We start from the raw sequence: 22,407 nt of genomic DNA, 5'->3' as shown, positions 1-22,407 counted from the left end.
GAGCTGATCTAAGTATGTTCACATGAACTATAGGAACATGTTCCTATAGTTCCTTTGAACCTGTAAGGCAACATGAGGCTCATATTGATTCACATGACTGATGTATAATCACCTGTTGTGAAATCTGCACAATAAACTAAGAAGTGAGTCTGGTAAGGTTTAATGTACTCCATCTTGGAGTATAAATTATGAAGTGTTAATAAACTGATATTTCGTCACCCATTTATGCATAGGTTGTTTTTTTTTAAATTGTCAAAGTAATGAAGTGGTGGTTTTACAGCTTAAACAGTTTAATAAACCCCAATATGAGCCTTTATTATTGCTGGCCTCTTAAATGTTGAGGATTTCCACCATCTTGATCTAATCCTTGTGATTATTCCAGTGTCGAGAAACAAGAATGTCTTGATGCGGGAAGTCTCCGCTCTGCCTGTGGAAATACCTCCGGCTCATCATTTATTCCCACATGTCAGCGTAATAGTCCGATAAAATTCTTTGACTGCTCCACCTGTCAGCCATCTTCAGACAGAGCGAAACCCATTAAAACTAATATCATGAATGTGTCTGCGTTGCTGCCAGAGGGGGATTTTTTTTTTTTCTGGCGCTTTCTCTTTGTCTGAGATAAATCAGTTTGGCGTTTGGGAAACCAATCTGTCAGCTTTGGGGTTCTTTGCCTGCAGGGCTGGAGGAGATCATTGATGTGAAACTCAGCCAAGTGAATCCCGAAGAAAAGAGCGGCATTAAATTTAACTAAAGCAAAGCTATAAACGGGATAGTTGGATCACTTTAAGTGAAGCTCAGTAGCTTTAGATGATTTCCTTGAACACAGAGTCTTGGCTGATGAAACATGTCCCGTATTCAGACCCAAATCACACTGATCAGTCCATCATGATAATGATAACCCATTCCAGCGTCGCTTTACAAGGCTTATTCTGCTTCTGACTTCTTATCAAATGCATGTTGTAAATAAAGTATTTTTACTTTGAAATGACTCGAGTAAATACGAAATGCAGCTTTCAAATTCATTCCTTCATCAGGTTAAATATAGGTATCCAAACCAACTTTTCCCAGTGTGAAAGTAATAACTCCTCAGCCTAGTAACTGGAGGCATTGATGATATTGAGTTTTTGCTAAATCTATCACCGTGAAGGAAGTTGGGTTCAGGTCAGGTGAGGAATGGGGTTGGCGTTGTCCTGCATAAGAATCATTGTCTTTTTGAAAGATGTTGACTTTGTCCCATTCTACTGCTTGAAGAAAGTGTTTCTAAAACCTGGTATTTATGTCTGGGAGTTGATTTTGAGCCCATCTTCAACCTGAAAGTCTCCTACTAACTCGTCTTTAATAATACGAGCCTATAGCAATAGCCCACCTCCACCTTGCACAGAGTAGAGCTCTGTGCAAGTTTCTGATCCACCCAAAGGCCGTCCATCTAGTCAGTCAATCAATCAATCAAATTTTATTTGTATAGCACATTTCAGCAGCAAGGCATTTCAAAGTGCTTCACATAATTAAAATAAAATAAAAATAAAAACAGCATGTGACATTGAGAAAGAGACATTTTGAAAAAAAAGGATAAAAACATTAGACAGTGAGACAAAGAAATAAAAAAAAGTTAATAACTAGATGAAAAGTAAAGATAAAAACATCAAGTCTAGTCTGTTAAGAGTCGCTCTCACCCATAAAACCTCTGAAAAATCAGGCAGATATTTCTTGGCCCAGTCTAGACCGTTCAGTTCAGAGGTGTTGGGAGTTCAGCCTTCCCTACCTTGGCCATGTCTCTGAGCTCCGAACATTTTCTAGTTACTCCACTTAAATTAAAATTATGGAATTTTTTTTCACAGAGGTGAAAGATTATGGTTTTCTGGTAGTCATCGCCTTCTTAAGTCTTGATTCTTCTCGAGTCCTTGGCAGATATTTTGGGTCTTTCTTTCTCAACACATTTCTTGGGACCCTCGTTGACTACTTGCACCAAAATGTTTGATGGTTCTGCGATCACATCCCAATCAGACCCCATTCTTAGCAATTTCAAGAGTCCTTCATCCCTTTGAGAAACTTTTAGCCCATTTTGTCAAAGAAAAGAAAGTGCCTTGTAATTATGCACACCTTGATGTAGGTTGTTGGCCTCCTTAGGCCCCAACCTCCATCACTAAACAGATGCACATCACCTGCTATGCTAAAATCCACCAAGCATTTAACCTCATTCAACTTGAAGTTAGAAAATTTGCCTAATAATTATCAAAACTCTCCCTTGCGTCAACCCCTTATCTGTCATGATGACACAGGTGTCTTCACGGACCCATTGACTTTAGGGTGACGGTTAAGGAGTTAATGATTGTGCACATGGTGTAAGTTTGGCACCTCATTCAGAGGGAGTCCAATGTAAAATGGACTGGCTGTAAAACAGCTGGCTGTGGCTCTTAAAGCTCAGAGTAATGCTATTTTTTCCCTTCAGTCTTTATTGGAGTGTAATGTTATAGAGCACAGGACTTCGGGTGGTTATGTTTATTGCAGAATTGCTCTTGGAACCATGTGTGGCTCTTTGCAAAGTTTGCATAACAGAACACTGTAGACCTGCTGTAAAGCTACTGCTGTTTTTATGTTGTTAGTGGAGGAATCCTTTTCTGGTACCAACAGAATCTAGTATCTTTTAAGGCATCCAGGAAATATTTGTAGCCTTCGTGAAGTTTGTTCTCCTGTTGTGTCCAAGTTTCAACCATGCAGTTGTTTATTATTCAGACTAAACAAACTAGGGGTAGTAACCCTTCTTGATTGGCAGCGGAACATGACCTGTTCATGATTCTGCCACCACCGTGTTTTGCAGCTTGTGCAATATTCTTAGATTTCAACAAATGTAACTGCTTCTGTTTAGGCGTATCGCCCCAAACAGATACTGTTTTATAACTGAAGATATTTTTACACAGTTCTAACAGGCTGATTCAGCTTGGGGAGGTTTTGTTATTAAATTATTAGAACTTGAAAGTTTTAAAATAACGTAAACTGGGTCATCATGAATTAGAGACCGAGTTGCTTCAAGACCCGTTGCTCCCTCTGCTGTTTATGCAGAAATGAGTTCTCCTAATTCTTGCATTGCAAATATTTCACCTCTTTGCTAACGTGAGGCCCCTGGACAGAAACACGTGCAGCTCTTCCACATGTCATCCCAACCGCCCCGGAGGAGTAACACTGTCGTGGCAGAATCCAGAGTATGTTTCTTCAGATAAGACCGTCAGGTGGTGTTTAATGTTCATAAACGCCGTAGAGCAGAACAGCCAAAAGGGGTCGGCTCTGGGAGGGCCGCTGACTTGTTGTGACTTCTGGCTGGCTTGCTACGCTCTCACAGGGGTGTTCACCAATGACCGCGCTGCAGAAGTATGCAGTCACTGCAGTTCAGTTGTGCAACTAAGTCTTTATGACCGCTGATATTCCTGAATTATGCACGGACGCTTAAACACCACTGATATAGAATGTGACACGCTGGTTTCCAGGTAACGACATATTCAACTGGGTCAAATATGGGAGTTGAGACATTTTGGGCCCAATGCCAGCATGCCTGATGGTGCTACAGAACGTTCTTTAAAGGAGCAGTGTTACATAAAATCAACTTTTTTTCAGTTTTGCATCATGTCATAATGTTATTCCCTTTGTTTATACTTTCAAGCATGTTTGAGAAATCCTTTAATCTCCATGGCAACCGTTCAGCTGTGCAAAACGCCTGGGTGGACCTAGCCCCGCCTTTGAGGATGAAGTTCTTCCTCTGAGCTGCAGATTCCAATATTCAGAGCTTCCACCTTACAGAGAAGACATCATCCATGACACCCCCACTCAGTTCCTTCAGACTAGCTAGCAGCAATTAGCAAACACCTGTTGGATCTGTGTATCTGGTGGGCCCAATATATGAGCTGCTTCTCAGTTCAACACTGATAAAAACATTGCTAAAGGGTTAATAAAGATGATGACTTCTTGAAGGCTGAGTTTCAGAAGGAGCAGAAGTTTTTAAAGAGACAGAAGCCCAATTTCATAGTGATAAATTTCCTTAGTTATTTGACATAGCATTTTTCTAAGAACCAAAGGCGACATACTTGCGTGATCATGCTATAAACTGGCACTGTGTGTTTGGAAAACACATAATGCTTCCCCTTTAACCTGCAGCTATTGTCTCTGTCAGTCTTCAGTCAAGTCACAGCATCCTTGTGTTTCAGAGACGAGCTCCTCATTTCACCTTTTGTTCAGATAGACCATAATAAGCATGACGTATGACCACAGTATGCACGTTCTCACTGCATTTCTTCCTCCACAGGCGCACACTGGCATCATGGTTTGGCTCTGCAATGCCCACTCCCGCGGCTGCATTTCCCGGAACAAGCTGCAACCCGAGCCTTGAGGCTCCCACCATGGAATGCTTGTAGTATCCAGGATCACCTCCGTCTGCTCCATCAGGAATTAGAAGCACAGTCAGAGGGAAACGACACAAGAGGCGGGCTTCTAAATCCGGGCCTCTGCGCTGAGCTCCTGGAGGCCTTTTATCTATTTAGGTCAGCCGGGTGGAGAGGGTCCAGTTGAGCGAGTGCCAGTTGGTGTGCGGTAGTCTCCCCTGTTTTAGAGTAGGTGCCTGCCCGGAGGCAGGGGGGTGGGGGGGCACTGAGGCCATGAGGCCCAAGACGTTCCCAGCTGCCCCGTATGTGGGCAACACGCGGCAGAGGCTCCAGGAGATCAAGGAGGGCCTGAAGCAGCCGGCCAAGCTGGTGAGCCAGGCACTGCACGGCGGCAGCTCCCGGTCCGAGGGGAGCAGGCCGGCCGACTCCAAGAGCGGGAAGGACACGGCCAACCGGCAGCAGCAGCTCCGGCCGCCGCAGAAGTTCAACAACTACCAGAGCGCCCTGCGAGAAATCCGCAGGTCCCTCATGCCATTCGCCAACGAGTCCGGAGAGGTGAACAGGCAGATGCTGCAGGAGCTCGTCAACGCTGGCTGCGACCAGGTAAGCCCGACCAAATCACTTCGTTTGTCATTTATCGTGATAAATATCTTGACTTGATAAGAATTTTCATTTGTCTTTGTCATAAGAAGTTCCAATTAATGTTTGAACCCCCCAACCTGTCGGATTGTTGGTTAGTTTTGGTGCTTTCTCCAGTCTTTCAGGGTTTCCCCCCGGGTATTATAAGCCTGGCGGGCCTCCAGGCTTTCCTTGTGCCCCCACCAGGCTAAGCATTACTTATTTATTTAAGTCTTTTTAAAATGTTTGCATTTTTTAAGATTTTGTAGGTGGTGTTCAGATATTAATCTTTTAATAACACATGATTATCAAGTGATATTTTCAAATTTCCTGTCAACTTTAAACATGTTTTAACTCAAAAACACGACAAGCTGCTGGATGAGTGACTGCAGCACCCAAACACCGGGCTTAGCCAGTTTTCTGGGGGAAACCTTGCTCTTTGTTCAATGAGAGTATCGATAGATATCAATAAATTTGAAAATACGATTAAATGTAGTTACTATGTACTGCTTTGTGTTACAAATCACACTTCTTTACGCGACTGCTGCTGTCCTAAAGAATCTAATTACAAATAGGTGTGTTTTTCAAGAGCATCATTTGTGCCGTGATTGCTGTGTCAGGCAGTCAGAGCTGTACAATTACCTAGAAAAATGGTAAAAAAAAAATAGTTCTTATTATCATGTTTATTATCTCAATAGTGCCACAAAATACTGTAATAAAATTTAAGTCCATATCGGCCTCCTCTGATCCAACACCTACATATTTAACCAAAGAGGATTTTGTTTTACTTGGCTTGTTATTGATTTGACACGATTACATTCTTGGGAGATTCCTGTTCGACTTCATGTTTTACAAAAACACTTTTGTTATGAAGATGAATGGAAAATATCCATCTGTGTTAAAGGGTCATTTGAATTAGACAGGCACCAGAGCTGCTAACCAGACTCGGACTACTCGACATCGACCAGTGGAACAATCCAATCTTTTCCCAGTAGCAGAATCTCAGTGGTTGTTTGTACTGGAAAAGTCTCAAAATCAGCTATTCTCAGTTTACAACAAGGTCAGAGAAACCTGGAGAGAAGTCAAGGGAAACCACGTCTTCTGACACGTAGTTCATTAAGTTAACAAGAACAAGGATGATGGATCACAGCAAAGTTAAACACATAGGCTGCTGTTTCATCACTAGCCAAACCAATCTAATTAAAATGTTAAAGCCAGCTTAAGACGTGAGCTTTGTGATTATTTATGTGGAAATATTTTACAGTGACTGAAGTCTAACCTTTGTAGCATGACGTAGCCTCTGCACCTAATGAACAACCAATGACCACTGAAGGCTACAAAACGTGTTTAATGCTGTTTTATGTTTTGTTGCATGAACAGTAAATGTAATTTGCCATAATCAGAGGATCGTCTGAAATCTGTTTTCCTAAATTATAATTTTTCCAGATTTTTTTTTCTAAATGCTACTTTTTCCATTCGATTTCTTTTAACTCAAAAAGTGTGTAAATATGAACTAATGGGAAAAACACTTCTACAAATCTATAGATATTTACTGTCATTCATCTCTTACATATAAGACGAAGCTAGCTATTTCAAATTATCTCTTTTTAAAGAACAAAAGAGTCTGCGAAACAAAGAGCGTCACATTTCACATTTACAAAAAGTTTTCTTGCAGAAATGTTCTAGAGTTTAACACCAGTATGTCACACAGAGAAACCAGCAAACCGTAAAACCTTGTGCACACCTGCATGATGAACATCATTCTGATTTACTTCTTTGCCTCATGTAAACGGTCGTCACAGGTCATGTGCTGCTGACAAAACGACCAGAAAAGATGAATCCCGGAGCCAGGATTCACCAGTTTTAGGTCAAACCTCTACTTCCTCCTGAGCCCAAAGCTGGTGATTGCCACAAAATTATGATTATTGTCTCTAGTCAGAGTTTTTTATTACTTTGTCCTTTGTTCTAGTAAACTTCTTAATGACTGTAGATTTGCCCAAGTTTAGGCGAGTAGCTACTTCCTTGCAGCCATCCATTATTTAATCGGTGTCTTCTCTTCTTTGTCCCGTCTTGAAATGAGAAGCATCTCCTTTGGGGAACTGAAAAGTCCCAGGGTTCTTTCTGCGACCTGGTTTAGAGCTAATAGATGAGATCTACAGACATTGGACTGGTACCTTGATTTTTATCATTTCCATCAGAGGTTTGTTAAGCTCAGTTAGCAGCTACCTAAATGACGTTAGCTCCTGAATTATGGAGTTGGGGTGAAGTAAAACCCCACAGATGGGGTTAAATTACCCAGAGGTCAACAAGTTACCTGGAGCCTCTGTCTCGGTGGGGACGCGGGTGTCTTGCAGTTTGTTGTGAATCAGTCAGTAAAATCCAGAGCTGAAACTAGTGGGCCAATAAACAAATTTAAATTCTGCCTCAAGTAAAAACCTGTGGAGTGACTGCCAGCTTTTAAACACAACTCCCAAATCTAAAGCTGTGTTTAATCATTCAGATTTTTAGAGTTTTTTTTTTTTCCAGCCAGGCATTCTCCAAAACGAAACACTTGAGCGCCCTGTGCTCTTAGACACGACACAATACAAGTCCCCCCTGCCAAGCGCATAGCGATTTGGTTACGTAACACGTGTTGAAATATTGAAACATCAGGTGGATTTCTCAACGGGGCTGTTTGGCGTTCACCCCCACCGCTATGCGTCCGACCTGAAGAAGTGAGGCATGCCGGTAAACTTGAGCTCTGTTTTACACCACGGAGTTGAGTGGAAGCTGTTTAAATTTCTAAAAGTTTAAGACAGGAACCTGAATACTTTGGAAGATTTTACCCTTACTCGGGCTGCATAAGCACTGTTGAATGAGGAAGTTTGTCTTGTTTCTTGTTTCTGCATGCCTGCATATGCATTGGGGGAAACTCTCAAAAGTATTAATTTTTCAGCATTTTCTGCTTTGGGAGGTGAAGAAACTGAAGCAAGTCAGGCATTTTTAAAGGGTGACTAAGATGTGTGATTAAATCAGACTGTCCCAGCAAACTGCTGTAAGTCCAGTCAAGATCTAGGGCATCTGCGGTTAAAAGCCCTTGTGATCGAGCGTGGTATGTGAAAAATGCCCCCACTCAAGCCCGTCACAGCAAACAAAGAAGAAGAAGAAGAAAAAGAGGAGCAGGCAAATTGTTCACAGCTTGTCACACACAGAAACCTGCTGTTGGTCCAGTGTTTGCTGATTGAGGGACTTTTCCTCTGCGTCTTTATTTCCACATCTGGATTAGGTGCTTTCATTAAAAAAATGTTGTTTTGTTGTTGTTGTTTTTGTTTTTCTTGGGTTTTAGAATACCAAGAGGCCCACAGCTGTTTAAAAAAATCAGATGTTTTTCTTGATTTTGATTAGCAACAAATCTGAGCTGGTAGTAAAATGACCAGGATCCCAGAGGGATGGCAGGTGATTTCATTTTTATCCACCTGAAATTTGCAGAAGTTCCTCAGTAGTTATCATGCACTGTTTCTGAATCAAAACCTGGAGCAGGATTTTGTTTCAAACTTTGGTAGAAAAGAAGACATTCTCCTTATTGAGGTTGTGTCATGACATATTTTTGCTCTGGAAATGTTGATGGATGCAACTGGTAAAATAAACGCATCACAATTTTTCATAGTTGGCATATGTAGAAAGGGTAAGTTGCACTTTTGAATCTTCGTGTTTAGCGCATGCGAGCTCAGGCAGCGGTATGGCGTTTATAGAGTATGTTTCTGATCAAATGAGCTCTCATAGTGGCGTTGAATATAGATACCAGTGCAGGGCGTCTACCAAATCGTCCAGTTTGTGTGAACGGTGATGCAAGGTGCACGACCAGGTGATGCTGCAGCATGCGAGGCCAAAGCTCGGGGATGGGGTCGGCCCTGTTGGCGCGCGCCACGCTGCGTCCAGCTCAACGTGTCTGCTATAGACCTAGCTTAAACCCAGCTTAACCGTGCTGTTGAGATGAAGTCTGGTAACACCTGACATGTAATCCCTGCATAGAACGAAACCAAAGCAAATAAGTTCAGATATTAACTTGAGTGTAATAATGTAAAACAGCAGGAGGTAGAAAAAGTTACGGAAAGCCAAGAGACCAGCTGAAATCCACCAGCGATCAGAAATGTTATCTTTAACATTTATTTAGCAAAGATCCACTGACTTTACTATTTGTTTCAAAACGCCTGTTGAGGACAAAATGCCGAGTTTTGACCTAGATATGTGTATCTTTGTTTCAGCCAGCTTACCTGCAGTGTGTATCAGGATAGTCCTAAGTTACTACCCAGGAAAACTTTGGCATCTCATTTAAAAATTTTAATTTCAACCAAACCAACGTTGTGTTCGACTAGTTTAGCTGTTGTGAAACAGTAACTCTACAAACCTTTGCTACATGTGGATACAGGGCCTGGCTGGTTCTGCTATTTATCTGTGCTGGTAACCTGTTTTTTTGTTTTTACAAAAACTCACTGCTGTTACATTTTGTCCCTGAACTCGGCCTTTTTAAAGGAACCACACGCTGATCTGTCGTATCACCTACGCCACATTATTGCTTATCCAGCATTTCAGTCGGTCATCCGCACAAAGAGCGCGTCGGTTCCATTTCCTCTGCCGCTCGCACTCGCTAGCTGACCTCCATTACCACCACAATTGTGAATGGAGCAGAGCAGGCCCGGCCCAGTCGGTCCAAACAGGAAGGGAATATTCAATGGCAGCAGGGTGGAACAGTTCCTCCTGCTCCGGTCCAGTCACCGCCCAACGTGTCGCCTCTCCTCCTCTTCCTCTGTCTGTCAGACGCCACCGCAGGGTGTTTGGCTCTGTTTTTTCCTGTGGACCGGTGTCTCTTAGATTGTTTTGTTGATGTTTCTTTTTTAAGATGGCTCAACAAAAGGAATATGAAAGAAACAAACTCAACGCTCTAAAATGGCAGGAAACAATGGTGTGAGGCTACCACAGCACCCACTGAAAGAGTTGAAGTGTAGATTTTAATCTAATTGATTTCATTTAAAGCAAGCCAGTAGTAAATATTGGAGTTCTTTAAAATTAAATGGATTTTTTTCTGTGGAACAACTCCAACAACTTATTCACAAAAAGTTTGTGGATCTTTTTGTAGAGTTTCAGTTTTTTTTTTTTTTTTTAGATATTTACTGTCATTTGTTTTTTGTTTTGTTTTTTAAGGAAGGTGAGTGGAAAAAAAACATGTTAAAATTGAAAAACAAATTTTGAATAAAAAAAATTCGGACCTTTGTTTTTCAAGTATTGGTGGATTTCAGGTATTGACAGGCGGCCGTGGTGCCTTAGCCCAACAGAACCAGGGGTCCATCTTCCTCTTTCTTATGATGTCTGACTTGAAAATGTGGAATAAGAACCTGCTGTTCAAGTTCTTACTGTGCAGTAATATTATGTATAATAATATAATTGGTGGCTGTTCATTTTGCATTTTATGTAACCAGAAACATTTCCAAACAGAAAACTGTGTTTTTCTTGGCAGCGGATTAAGGCTGTGCTTTATAACACGCAAATAAATGTCAAATACAGTCGGATGAAACGGTCCGTTACTTTTCTACTTTGGACGATGTGTGAGAGTAATCCTCGCACCGCCTCGGCCACTTCTTCTTCGTCAGATGGCCCCATCAGCGCTTCTCGTCTTTCCTGCCTTCTCCCAGCTGCAGATTACATACCAATGTGGCACGTTGCATAATCTTTTTTTTTTAAAGGAGGAAATGTCTTTGAGAGGGAGTGGGAGGTGGGGGTGGCATGCCAGGCATCAAAATGACAAGAAAATCCAGGAAGTGAAACGAAGGGAAGCATTTGATGACTTTTGTACATTTTCTTCCCTGACCTTCCAAGCCGAACTTTTTCCGGACCTCCAGGATGAACTTCGGGCCCCGGCAGGAATCTGGCTCGTCACCAAGCACATTAAGGCGTTCGACGTGTGATTCAACACTGTTTTTCTTTTTTTACGTATGTTTGCACAGAGGATGATGCATCCCTGGACTCACCCTGTCATAACATGTAATTCCTTAAATATCTCTTTGCACATGTTTCAATAATGAGGAAGAGAGGGTAGACCGCACCATCTGGACTCCTGATTGCCATTCACGTGGCTTTGATTTCTGGGGTCAAGTCTGATCTGGGTCAGCAACGAGGCTTAAAAATCAAGGATACTCTGGGAAATGTTTTCCAGAGGGGAAAACTCTTGGGATTGTCTGCCACTGCAGCTTGGGCATCTTTTGGTAGAAATTGCAGGCCAGTGATTATGCGTTTGGGATAAGTCGGCGGTTCGCGGCGCTCGGACTGTTATGACAAGGGTGCAAAATGCGGCCTGGTTATTTTCAAAACGAGAACGACGGAGAGAAAGGGAGAGAGAGAGACTCTGTCCAGATCGGAAATAGCTCAAATTCCTGCTTCCTGTGCCGAGGAATTTGAGCGAGACACATCTGTCGCCATGACGACCAGGGTCAGCAGACCCGCCCACATCCAGAGGGGGCGGAGGAAGGACAGAAAGAGGGTCTGTCATGGTGGTTCTACTAAACCCGGACCTGATTAAAGTCAGATTACAGATTATGGAATATATGAAGGTTAGAATATTTTAGATTAGATGGAAAGACAGAAGATGACGGCAGCAGAAAAACATGTTTTGGTTTTTGTTGGGATCGAGTCCATCTATGCGCCGTCTGTGTTCAGGATGGTGCTTCACTGATGCCCCCTGTTGACACGAATAAAAGGATTTCACAGGAAACTAGTGTTGCACTAGGAGAACACAATCACATTGATAAGTTTGTTAATATTTTGACTACATTTCATTTGTTTAAACAGGAATCTGGAAAACGTTCTTGAAAGTCAGAGCCTCGTTTCTGAAAGCAACTTTTTTTGTGTCTTTGTGAATTGAGTTTGTAAATCATTACTGTGTGCTTATTGGCTTTACCATTTTATTTTTATGCTTTCTTTTGTCTCACGTTGTTGTTCAGCACTTTGTTTCAACTGTGGCTGATGTATAAAAGAAAACTTAATGATGATAATTATAAAATTGTAGAATGTAGAATTTAATCAGGGACCAGTTGGTCATGTCTCAGGAAAAAATACACAAAAACAGTTGGTGAACCGTCTTTTATCGTTTTTCTTCTTTTTACAGTCTAATGTTCCAAACTCGGCTCCGGTGATGTTCTGTGGGCTTCATCTGAGCACAGCAATAACAACATATATCACCACACACACACAGGATCTCAATATCAATTGATGAGACGTAGAATAGAATAATTTCACTGATCCAGAACCGCTCAGCATTCTGGGAGATGTAGGCAGAGGAAAGGTTTTAGCTGCTCAACTTCTCACAGCTAGATCAAAAAGGTTGGTTACCTAGCAACAACTTGTTGAATTAATTTTTTAAAGACAGAAATGAGGGTTCAATGAAAAGTGCTTAATCCCTGCTTTAATGTCATCAGACTACATATTCTGTTTTATTGAAATGTTGTTATCCTTTCATTAAGGAGACACTTCTAGCATATTTCTTTGAAACAACACTTTGAAGAACTTTTTTAATAGCAGATTTAATTTTTTATATTTTCCCCAGTTTACTGAAACCATTGCTGCTTTTGCCTCCCGTCTCCTGTCGTCTTTTGTGTTTCTCCCTCTTCAATCTCAATCTCATTTTTCAAAACCTCTAAAACCTCCCACAGTCTCTCCGTCGGTCGGTCTGGTGTAACCTTTGAAACGTATCGCCAGAAAGCGCAGAGCAAACGTGGCTTTAAAAAGAAAAAAAAAAGAAAAAGTAGAGAAAGAAAGGACAAAATGTGACAGCAACAGGGCGGCTCTGGCAGTCGACGCTCTCCTCAGGCCGCGCAGGAATGCAGCAAACACACACACACACACACACACAGGAAGCGGCGTGTAAACACTGATGTGTGAGCGTGGTGAGCACTGAGATTTAAAGGTGCATGCCAGCGTGGGAGAGGACGGTGTAGCAGGGTCCAGTAAACTCACACAATGTGGCACACACAGTTTACAGAGAGTACAGAAGGAGCACGACCTTGACGTTTCCTGGCTCTCTGAGCTCAGTGTGCCTACGACTGAGCCGCGCTTTTAAACAATTTAGATTGGATTTAGTTTCCTGCTGGCAACTGCAAGCTGCCAGCCTGACTGAGAAGAAGCAGAAAGTTGAGTCGGAAAAGCATTCCTGGGGGAAGACGTGTCTCCAGGCATCATTCCCTTCGTTGTACATAACAAAGAAAACTGATTCTCTTTTCTTCCTAGGTATCCTTCTAGTCACTTTGTTTCAATTTCACAGTAAAAATATATATTTAGGCATATTTCTATGTATATATTCCCTGTGGATCAGCTGCTGCTGTTCCTGCCTGTGGCCAGCAGGGGCACCTGAGCGACTTTGTCGCAGCAGCCAGGCATTGAAATGTGCCTGAAGTGAGATCATATGCCATTTGAGGGGATTTCCTCACCTGGGTGTGGCCCCACATTTCTTGCTGCCTAGCACTCTGCCTCTCTGTTTACTGTTGTTAAGCCGACATGAAAGCATCTCTGTGTTGGCTGCTCCCCATTCCCAACATTTCAAGAGATTTGTGGCAAACATCAACACAAGCATAGGACGGGTGTTTTACAGGCAAAACACACAGCAGAAACTCATGTGCTAATGAGCATCTTTTTTATGTTTAGTATTTTACTGTATATACATGTAAACGATGCTTATTTACATGTATGGTTGAGTAGAGCTGCTCTGTGATGGAAAACAGTAACTATCAATTTGGGTCAACTTTGAAATCCTCAAATATATCGTGTACTTAAATGCTGAAAAATAAAACGGTAAACTCAAAATATATATTTTGTTTTTAGAATATCAAAAATATTAATCTAAAAATGAATAAAAACTAATACGTAATTTGAGCAAACACATTTTATTTACATTTTTATGCATCTACTTAAGGATCTTGCTGAGATATCTTATAGAAAAACTTAATATTGGAAGATTTATTATATGAGGTATTGCTACCAGGTGGTATTAAGTCAAATGATGAATAAGAAAATATTTCCTGCTCATCTTCTGGGTAGAGCACTGGACAGTTATCAAATATCAGATCAGGGCTTAGGACAGGACCTGGTTGGATTTTTTTGTTTGTTTTGCAACACACAAAATAAGTCTGTGCGAGATTACAAATATTCTTGTCGCAATAACAAACTTTGATGGACAACAAATGGTCCCAGAAGTTATTGTGATAAACAATAATGTTGTTTTGAGACCATTTTCAAGTAATATATTGATGTCATAGTGATGAAGGAACATTTTCTCAAAGATCCATAAACTTTTAATTGTAATGAACAAATTTCTCAGTCATCAATGTCCCTGTGTGTTTTCGTCAGGAAATGGCAGTGCGGGCGCTGAAGCAGACTGGAAGCAGGAATATCGAAGCGGCCTTGGAGTACATCAGTAAAATGGGTTACCTTGACCCTCGCAACGAGCTCATTGTTCGGGTCATCAAGCAGACTTCACCAGGTACAAACACACAACACTCCGTTTCTCTTCACTACATCTGGTGAAGTTGGCCCCACCAAACTTCTTCAAGTCAAACAGAACTGCTGTCCAACTTTGTTCTAGGTTTGTGCAGCAAAAATAGTTTAAGAAACCAGCTCTATTCCCATATTAACAGAATCAAACTAAATTGATGTAAAATAATTGTGCTGTGTTTGTGCAGCTACAATTTGTGTGACATAGTTTGACACTAATTTTATTTAATTTGAAGAAGATGCAGGCAGCCGACTTCACTTGGGTCTGTTGTATTAGCTGACACTGTTGATGCTGCTGCTGAACAGGATGTAATGAACGACGTTTCTCTTCCGTTGTAGGAAAAGCCGGCATGCCGAACGGGATGGACCACCGTCCCCCTTTAGAGGTTCCGGGCGAGGCGGGCGGCCTGCCTCCGTATCATCAGATGGGGGCTCAGATGTATGACGGGGCAGCAGGTTACGGCCCTGAGAGCGACCTGACCAGAGCCTACATGGGCGCTCCCCCCGTCATGAACTACATGATGCCCCCCTCGAGCGCGGCTCAGGGCCCCACTATGGGCAACCCGATGGGCCGGCCCCCCAGCATGGGCAGCTATCCTCCGGTGATGCCCACCCAGAGCAACCCGGGCAGCGCCATGTACCCACAGGGCGCCCCGCAGAAGGCCTACCCCGGCGGCATGGAGCAGCACGGGCCCATGATGAGCTACGGCGTCGCTGGTCAGCAGCTGCAGCTCCAGCCGCAGCCACCAGGGGGACCCGGCCCGGGCCCACACTACGACTACGCTCATGCCAGGCAGCACCTGATGGAACCGGCCGGATACGGGGTCAAGCGGACCCCGTCCTTCCAGAACAAGATGCAGCCGCCCCCGATGGGACCTCCAGACAACTACGTCAACATGCAGGCGAAAGGGGCGATGTCTCAGAACGGGTCGGCGGGCGGAGGATACCCGGCCAACCTGTACCTGTCCTCTCACTCCCACCCCCGCCAGGCCAGCCCCACGTCCCACCAGGTCCACATGATGTCCCGGTCCCCCGGCGGCGTGCCACCCATGGGCCCCGAGTTCTCAGACCTGCCTCAGGGTATGATGACCCCCTCCAGAGCCAGCCTCAACCTGGACCTGTATGAGCACCACTGGGCCGGCCCCCCGGGTGCCGACGGGACCCCGGCAGCCAGGCAGCCCCAGCCCCAGGGCCCGTTTAGAGGGGAAGTGCGCGTTCCCAGCAGAACAAATTCCTTCAACAGCCGCTCCGCTGCTCCAAACGGCGTTAGACCGACCATGACTGCGCCCCCCCCTGCCGGGAAGCAGGACTCCTCCATGGGGCCTCCAAACACCATCACAGCTGTGACGTCCCCACCCATCCAACAGCCAGTCAAGAGCATCCGCGTGATGAGACCGGAGCCCAAAACGGCGGTGGGTCCGTGCCATCCCGGCTGGATGACGGCTCAGGCGCCGGACACGGCAGAACCCCTGCCCTACATGCCGGAGGAGTCCTACCCACTAGAGCCCGCCCAGGAGCCGCGCTGCCCCCCTCCACCGTACCCAAAGAGCCTGCTCATACCCGCGGGGGAGCCGGGGGTTCTGGAAGGAGGCGGAGCCAGCGGGTCAGATCTCAGCATCGCCACCGCCAGAGGCGGCTGCAGCAGCAGCAGCGGGGGGAGCGGGAAGGCCGAGGACAGCCAGCAGGTCAAAGAGAAGACGAAGGCGGGCAAGGCAGAGAAAGCGGTGAAAGACAAGAAGCAGATCCAGACGTCACCCGTTCCCGTCAGAAAGAACGGACGGGACGAGGAGAAGAGAGAGTCGCGCATCAAAACCTACTCGCCTTTCGCCTTCAAGTTCTACATGGAGCAGCACATCGAGAACGTGATGAAGACCTACCAGCAGAAACTGAACCGGAGGCTGCAGCTGGAGCAGGAGATGTCCAAGGTGAGAAGACACATCCTCACTACTCAACGACTGGTTTAGTTATCGATTTATTCTAAACCATTAATCAAATATTTGTTGTGAGTTGTAAACAAAATGAATTGATTCAAACAAAAATTCACATTTTTCCTCATTTAACCACATAAGCCTTTTTATACAATAAAACACATACACTAAATGATGTCGTGGAAAAAATTACTTTAGCAAGAGACTGGATGAGAAGAAATAAGAAATGTATTAAAACCTTGCAAGGTGAGACCAGAAAGGAGTCCAAGTCTGCTCTGACCTGCCGTGGATCTGGCTTCCTTTTGTTCTGGTCAGAGAGGAGAGACTTGATTGGATAATGAATCCCTGATTGTTATGCATCAGGGATTCTGTGGAGCCCAACACAGATGGTCTGGCCATTTGTCTATTGTTAAGGATAGGGGGTTGTTCTTTCATGCTAAAGAGGGCAGATAAGTTCTGGGTTGGGGAAGTAACACTTAGTCTCCAGGATCAAGAAGCTCTCCTGCTGTTATATGGCACTGTAGAAGTCTATAGGAGAGCAGCTTGACCAATCTCATGATGAGATCATCAGACACAATCTAAAGCACACAAGGGGTGAGGAGCACATCATAAAATGTTCCATTACAGATGCAAATAAACACATGAATTCCTTTTCTAAACAACAAAATAAACATTTTATTGCCTCAAATGTAGTAACACAGCATTCCCTGAATTGCTAAATTAAATCCTTCTAACATCAACATGTGAAAAGCTCAGCTTGACTTGACATCAACACAGTGCAGGACTGATCTGGGGATTTAGTTTTTGGATTAATCCAGTGTTTCTCAACCCTGGTCCTCACCGCCCCCCTGTCCTGCATGTTTTAGGTATTTCCCTTCTGCCACACACCTGAATTGTATCTCCGAGTGATTAACAGGCTTCTGCAGTACTTGATGGTCATGCAATCATTTGAATCAGCTGCCCTGGAATAGAAGCACATCTAAAATATGCAGAGCAGGGGGCATAAGGACCAGGGTTGAGAAACACTGGATTAACCAGTTATTCACAGGATAACAAAAGGTTCTTAATATGAGATTTTTTTTTCTTAAGAATTTGATCCAGGTGAAGCTAAAACCACTTGAAGAGTTCTGGGTAGAACAGATTTACAGACAAAGGCTTAGTGACTGTTCTGAATATGTTGTTCTTTAGAGTCTTCAAACTCCAGATTGCTAAATGAGTTGACGGTTATTCCAATAATTCATCATGATTAATCCGTTTAATCGTGTCTGATCCACTTATAATGCTGTTACAGCGATAAATATTAAAAGTATTGATCAAAGCACGTGGATTGTCCCTCATAGTTTGGCTGAATCGTTATATTTCCGATTTGGACGTTCTCTCCCCAGGCTGGCCTGTCGGAAGCAGAGCAGGAGCAGATGAGGAAGATGCTGAACCAAAAGGAGTCCAACTACAACCGACTGCGCCGGGCCAAAATGGACAAGTCCATGTTCGTCAAAATCAAGACTCTCGGCATCGGCGCCTTCGGTGAAGTGTGCCTGACGCGGAAAGTTGACACCGGTGCACTTTATGCCATGAAAACGCTGCGCAAGAAAGATGTCCTCAACCGCAACCAGGTGACTCATGACTGGACCTGTGCTCCGTTCCACCAGTCTGACCCTACCGGCTCAGCTCACCGGTTTTAACTGGTTCCTGGTTGTTGTTTTTTTTAGGTGGCCCATGTAAAAGCGGAGCGCGACATCCTGGCAGAAGCAGACAACGAGTGGGTGGTGCGCCTCTACTACTCCTTCCAGGACCGCGACAGCCTCTACTTCGTCATGGACTACATCCCTGGGGGAGACATGATGAGCCTCCTCATCCGGATGGGGGTGTTCCCCGAACTCCTGGCCCGCTTCTACATAGCCGAGCTGACGCTGGCCATCGAGAGCGTCCACAAGATGGGTTTCATCCACCGCGACATCAAGCCCGACAACATCCTCATCGACTTGGACGGCCACATCAAGCTGACGGACTTCGGCCTCTGCACGGGCTTCCGTTGGACGCACAACTCCAAATACTACCAGAAAGGTTGGGCACCTTTGTTTGAGATTGCTCTTCTTCTTTTTTTTTTTTAAGTCATTTTTGTGCAAGTGTTAGTCAAATTAAACCTGACTGTATTTTATTTGCAGAGTTGGATGTATTATGTTATAACCCCAAGGGTTTATTAAACTCTTTGATTTTGAGCACTTTAGATACCAAGTACACCAATAAAGTCTTGCTTTTTTCCTCCACTAGTCTATGCATTTATTTAATTCAGAAACTTATGTCTTTACAAATCTTCCTTCTCCAGGGAGTCACATCAGGCAGGACAGCATGGAGCCCAGCGACGCCTGGGACGACGTATCCAACTGTCGCTGTGGCGACCGGCTGATGACGCTGGAGCAGCGCGCCAACCGGCAGCACCAGCGCTGCCTGGCTCACTCATTGGTTGGAACGCCAAATTACATCGCCCCCGAGGTTCTGCTGCGCAAAGGTGGCCGATAACGTTTCTGTTTGTTATTAATGAAGTGCATGTTTTATTTTGTTTTTGTTTGTTTTTACCGCCCCGTTTGTGTGCTTTTTGCAGGCTACACTCAGTTGTGTGACTGGTGGAGCGTGGGAGTGATTCTTTTTGAGATGTTGGTGGGACAACCACCTTTCCTCGCTCCGACACCTACCGAGACTCAGATTAAGGTCGGTGAGAAAAAAAATTAATGCCGGATATATTTTTTAACAATTTATACATTCAGCTTAGACAGAAACTGAAAACTCTGAATCTGCTCCAAAGTCCACCGTATGCACAATAGTGTAAAAAAACCATCCTATTATTCCTTTTGCTTCCTATTATTTTACGTATTTGTCACACTTGAGTTTTTCAGAGCATCAAACTAATTTAAACATTAGTCAAGAAAACCTAAAAGGCAGTTTTTAAATGATGACAAAAAATAAACGCATGGATGAGTTTCTCTAGATCTTGCTGAGACAAAAGTCCTCTAGTCCTGGAATTGTCCTTCAGGTGATAGAAGGCCGACTTTGTAACTGTCTTTATGCGACTCTGAAGGTTCAGGTCAGAGTTTTGTTCTTTTTAATGACAGTTAAGTGAGAGTAAACCTCACCTGCACCTTCACTTCTGCAGGTCATCAACTGGGAGAGCACCCTCCAGGTGCCGCCGCAGGTCAAGCTAAGCCCAGAATCCGTGGACATCATCGGTCGGCTGTGCTGCTCTGCCGAGGAGCGTCTGGGCGCCAACGGCGCCGGCGAGATCAAGGCCCACCCCTTCTTCTCCGAGGTGGACTTCTCTAGTAACCTGCGCCAGCAGCCGGCTCCCTACCGGCCCAAGATCGCCCACCCCATGGACACGTCCAACTTTGACCCCGTGGAGGAGGAGGGGGGCCCCGGGTCGTGGAGTGACAGCAGCGACAGCACCCGGGCCCTGGACGCGCTCTGCTCGCCGCACGGCAAGCACCCGGAGCACGCCTTCTACGAGTTCACATTCCGGAGGTTCTTCGACGACCACGGCTGCCCCTTCCGCTACCCGAAGCCCCCTGAGGCCGACGCCTGCCTGAGCGTCCCCGGTGCGGGCCCGGAGGAGGGCGAGGAGACGGAGGTAGAGGAGGAGGTGGAAGACGACGAAGAGGAAGGAGAGGGAGGAGAGGGGTGTGAGCCGGTGTACGTCTAGAGTGTGGAGAGGCCGAACATGTCTGTGTAAAGCAGGAGCAGGATGAGAGGCACATCGCCCCCTGGTGGGCTGACTGCAAATCTCCTCCAATCTGGGACCAACTAACAGCAGAAAGAAAGAAACCAAGAGGAAGCAGACGGGAGTTGAATATCATTATTATTATTATTGTTATTATTATTCCTGGAGGACCGGTTTTCTGCGTCTGGTTCTCCCAGCGGTTTCCTGTCCCATTCCTTCCACCGTCGGTCTTACGGATGATTGAGACACCTGGAGGACTGCTTCTTGTTCTGCTGCTTTACACGCACAGCGATGTGACAGGTGGAAACTGTTTACGGACTGATTGCGTCTCTTTCACAGCTTCTGCAAAATAAGCTAAAAAGACAATGACTCACTTGCACAGCCACGCTTACTCAGTATAACCCCGGACGTACAGGTGCATGAACCTTGACCTTTTTTTTTTTTCTCTTTTTGCCATGTTGACAACCACAAACCTCAGTTTATTATTGGATTTTATGTGATTGACCAACTGAAAGCAGCACATAATTGTGAAGTGGAATGACAGAGATATTCAAATGAAAATCTGAAAAGTGTGGCACACATTTCTACTCGCAACCAATGAGTTGAAACGGTTTTGTTGCCTCTTTACCAGCTGGAGACTTTGCTTTCAAGGAGAGCATTTGTTAATAATTTAATTATTTATTTAAGCCACAGATTCTTGATTGGGTTTACGTCTAGACTTTGACTGGGCCATTCTAACACATTAGTAGGATTTGATCTAAACCAGGGGTGTCTAACTCCAGTCCTGGAGGGCCGCTGTCCTGCAGCTTTTTGATGTGCCTCTGCTGCACAACCTGAATAGAATAATTAGGTCATTAGCAAGGCTCTGGAGAACGTTTCTACACAAGGAGGAGGTAATTAAGCCATTTCATTCCAGCTCTTTGTACCTGTGGCGCATCTAAAAACTGCAGGACAGTGGAGGACTGGAGTTTGACACCTGTGATCTAAACCGGTCAGTTCTGCTCTGTTGTTTGTTTCCCAGGTGATGTGCACAAATAATTTATTTTGTTTTCGGGTCGTCTGCATGGATTGTTCCAAACTGAACTCTAGACTTGCCAGTTTTCTGCACAGTCAGGATTTTTTGGATTGCACTAGATTATATTTCAGGCGATCAAGAATAAATGGGGCTGAATACAAATGCACGCCACACTTTTCAGATTAATCTGCAAATAAAAAACCTCCACTTCTCAGTTCTGCCCCACTTTGTGTTGGTCTACACATAGTAACCATGGAAGTCTGTGTTGGTAACGTGACAAAAACTTTAAAAAGGTGTGAATACTTTGTTCTGTATTAGTGTTTTTGATACTGTCTCTCACAAAGTGTCTGGGACAGGCTGTCCTCAACAAACACGAAAAGGTGTTCAATGAAACTAAAGTATTCTTCAGAGCGTTTAGCGCCATCTAGCGGACGTAGACGAACCTGCCTCGTTTTGTGCCAAATTTAATTCAGGGAGTTTCCTCCTCTCTGAACTGAGACGTTTATTCTGCTCTGTATTCTGTCAAGGTTCAGCTCAGCTCGGTCTTGACTTTGCCATTAGGTTTAAAAACACAAAAAAAGCTGATTTTGAACTAGACTGAAACACTGCAGTGATTTAAAAAAAGAAGAAAACTTCTTTTTGTAGGTAAATTTTGTAAGCACTTATTGGGCCATGTTTTTCTAACTACGTTTGACATTTTCTTTATTTTTACAAGAAAACACGGCCCTGTTTGTAACTAAGTACACTCAGGCTCATCACTTATAACCTGAAGCGCCGATATCCAAACACAGTAAAAATGCACCAATCAGTTTTGTGGCCAATTTCTGTCATAGTTTTTGTAAAGCTTTGCTCTGCCGATATTGCAATTTCTTTTTAAAAACTCTTACATAGGAAATGTTTTTTATTATGTTTTGTAGTCTTCCTGTTATGAATGATCTTTATTTATACTGCAACATCAGTGAGCGAGAGAAAGAGAGAGAGAGAGTTGTCACTGAAAAACAGATGTTTTACTGTTTTAAAACTAAGATTAAATGATTACAGTCGTGATATTTTTTGAAGTATTAGCACTTAGCCTGGGAAACCAAAAAGGGCTCCAAATATTTCCAAATCCAGTTCAGACCAGATAAGGTTGAAAGCTTCATGGGATACGAACTAAATGAACCACAAGTCATAGGAAATAGTTTCCTTTCTTAATGGCTTCTCATAGCTCTGAAAACGGCTAACTTTGAGTCTTCGTTCAGTAACAAC

General features: G+C 44.0%; 1 protein-coding gene across 1 annotated transcript in view; it reads left to right on the top strand.

Annotated features, from left to right (window-relative positions):
* lats2 (large tumor suppressor kinase 2) overlaps positions 1–22,407 on the top strand; it is a 30,041-nt gene that overhangs the window by 4,705 nt on the left and 2,929 nt on the right. The window contains exons 2-9 of the mRNA XM_088011334.1: positions 4,295–4,973; positions 14,361–14,493; positions 14,844–16,429; positions 17,818–18,045; positions 18,142–18,496; positions 18,759–18,941; positions 19,035–19,141; positions 19,584–21,135. Coding sequence (XP_087867460.1) covers positions 4,644–4,973; positions 14,361–14,493; positions 14,844–16,429; positions 17,818–18,045; positions 18,142–18,496; positions 18,759–18,941; positions 19,035–19,141; positions 19,584–20,126 — 3,465 coding nt within the window. The 5' untranslated portion in view covers positions 4,295–4,643 and the 3' untranslated portion in view covers positions 20,127–21,135. The remainder of the gene's footprint in view (positions 1–4,294; positions 4,974–14,360; positions 14,494–14,843; positions 16,430–17,817; positions 18,046–18,141; positions 18,497–18,758; positions 18,942–19,034; positions 19,142–19,583; positions 21,136–22,407) is intronic.

This window comes from Poecilia mexicana, unplaced genomic scaffold (assembly GCF_051168715.1).
Source record: "Poecilia mexicana isolate PSO_F unplaced genomic scaffold, ASM5116871v1 scaffold_2, whole genome shotgun sequence".
In the NCBI taxonomy this organism is placed as follows: domain Eukaryota; kingdom Metazoa; phylum Chordata; class Actinopteri; order Cyprinodontiformes; family Poeciliidae; genus Poecilia; species Poecilia mexicana.
Note: the sequence above shows the minus strand (reverse complement) of the source record. Positions and strands in the feature narration are given on the sequence as shown.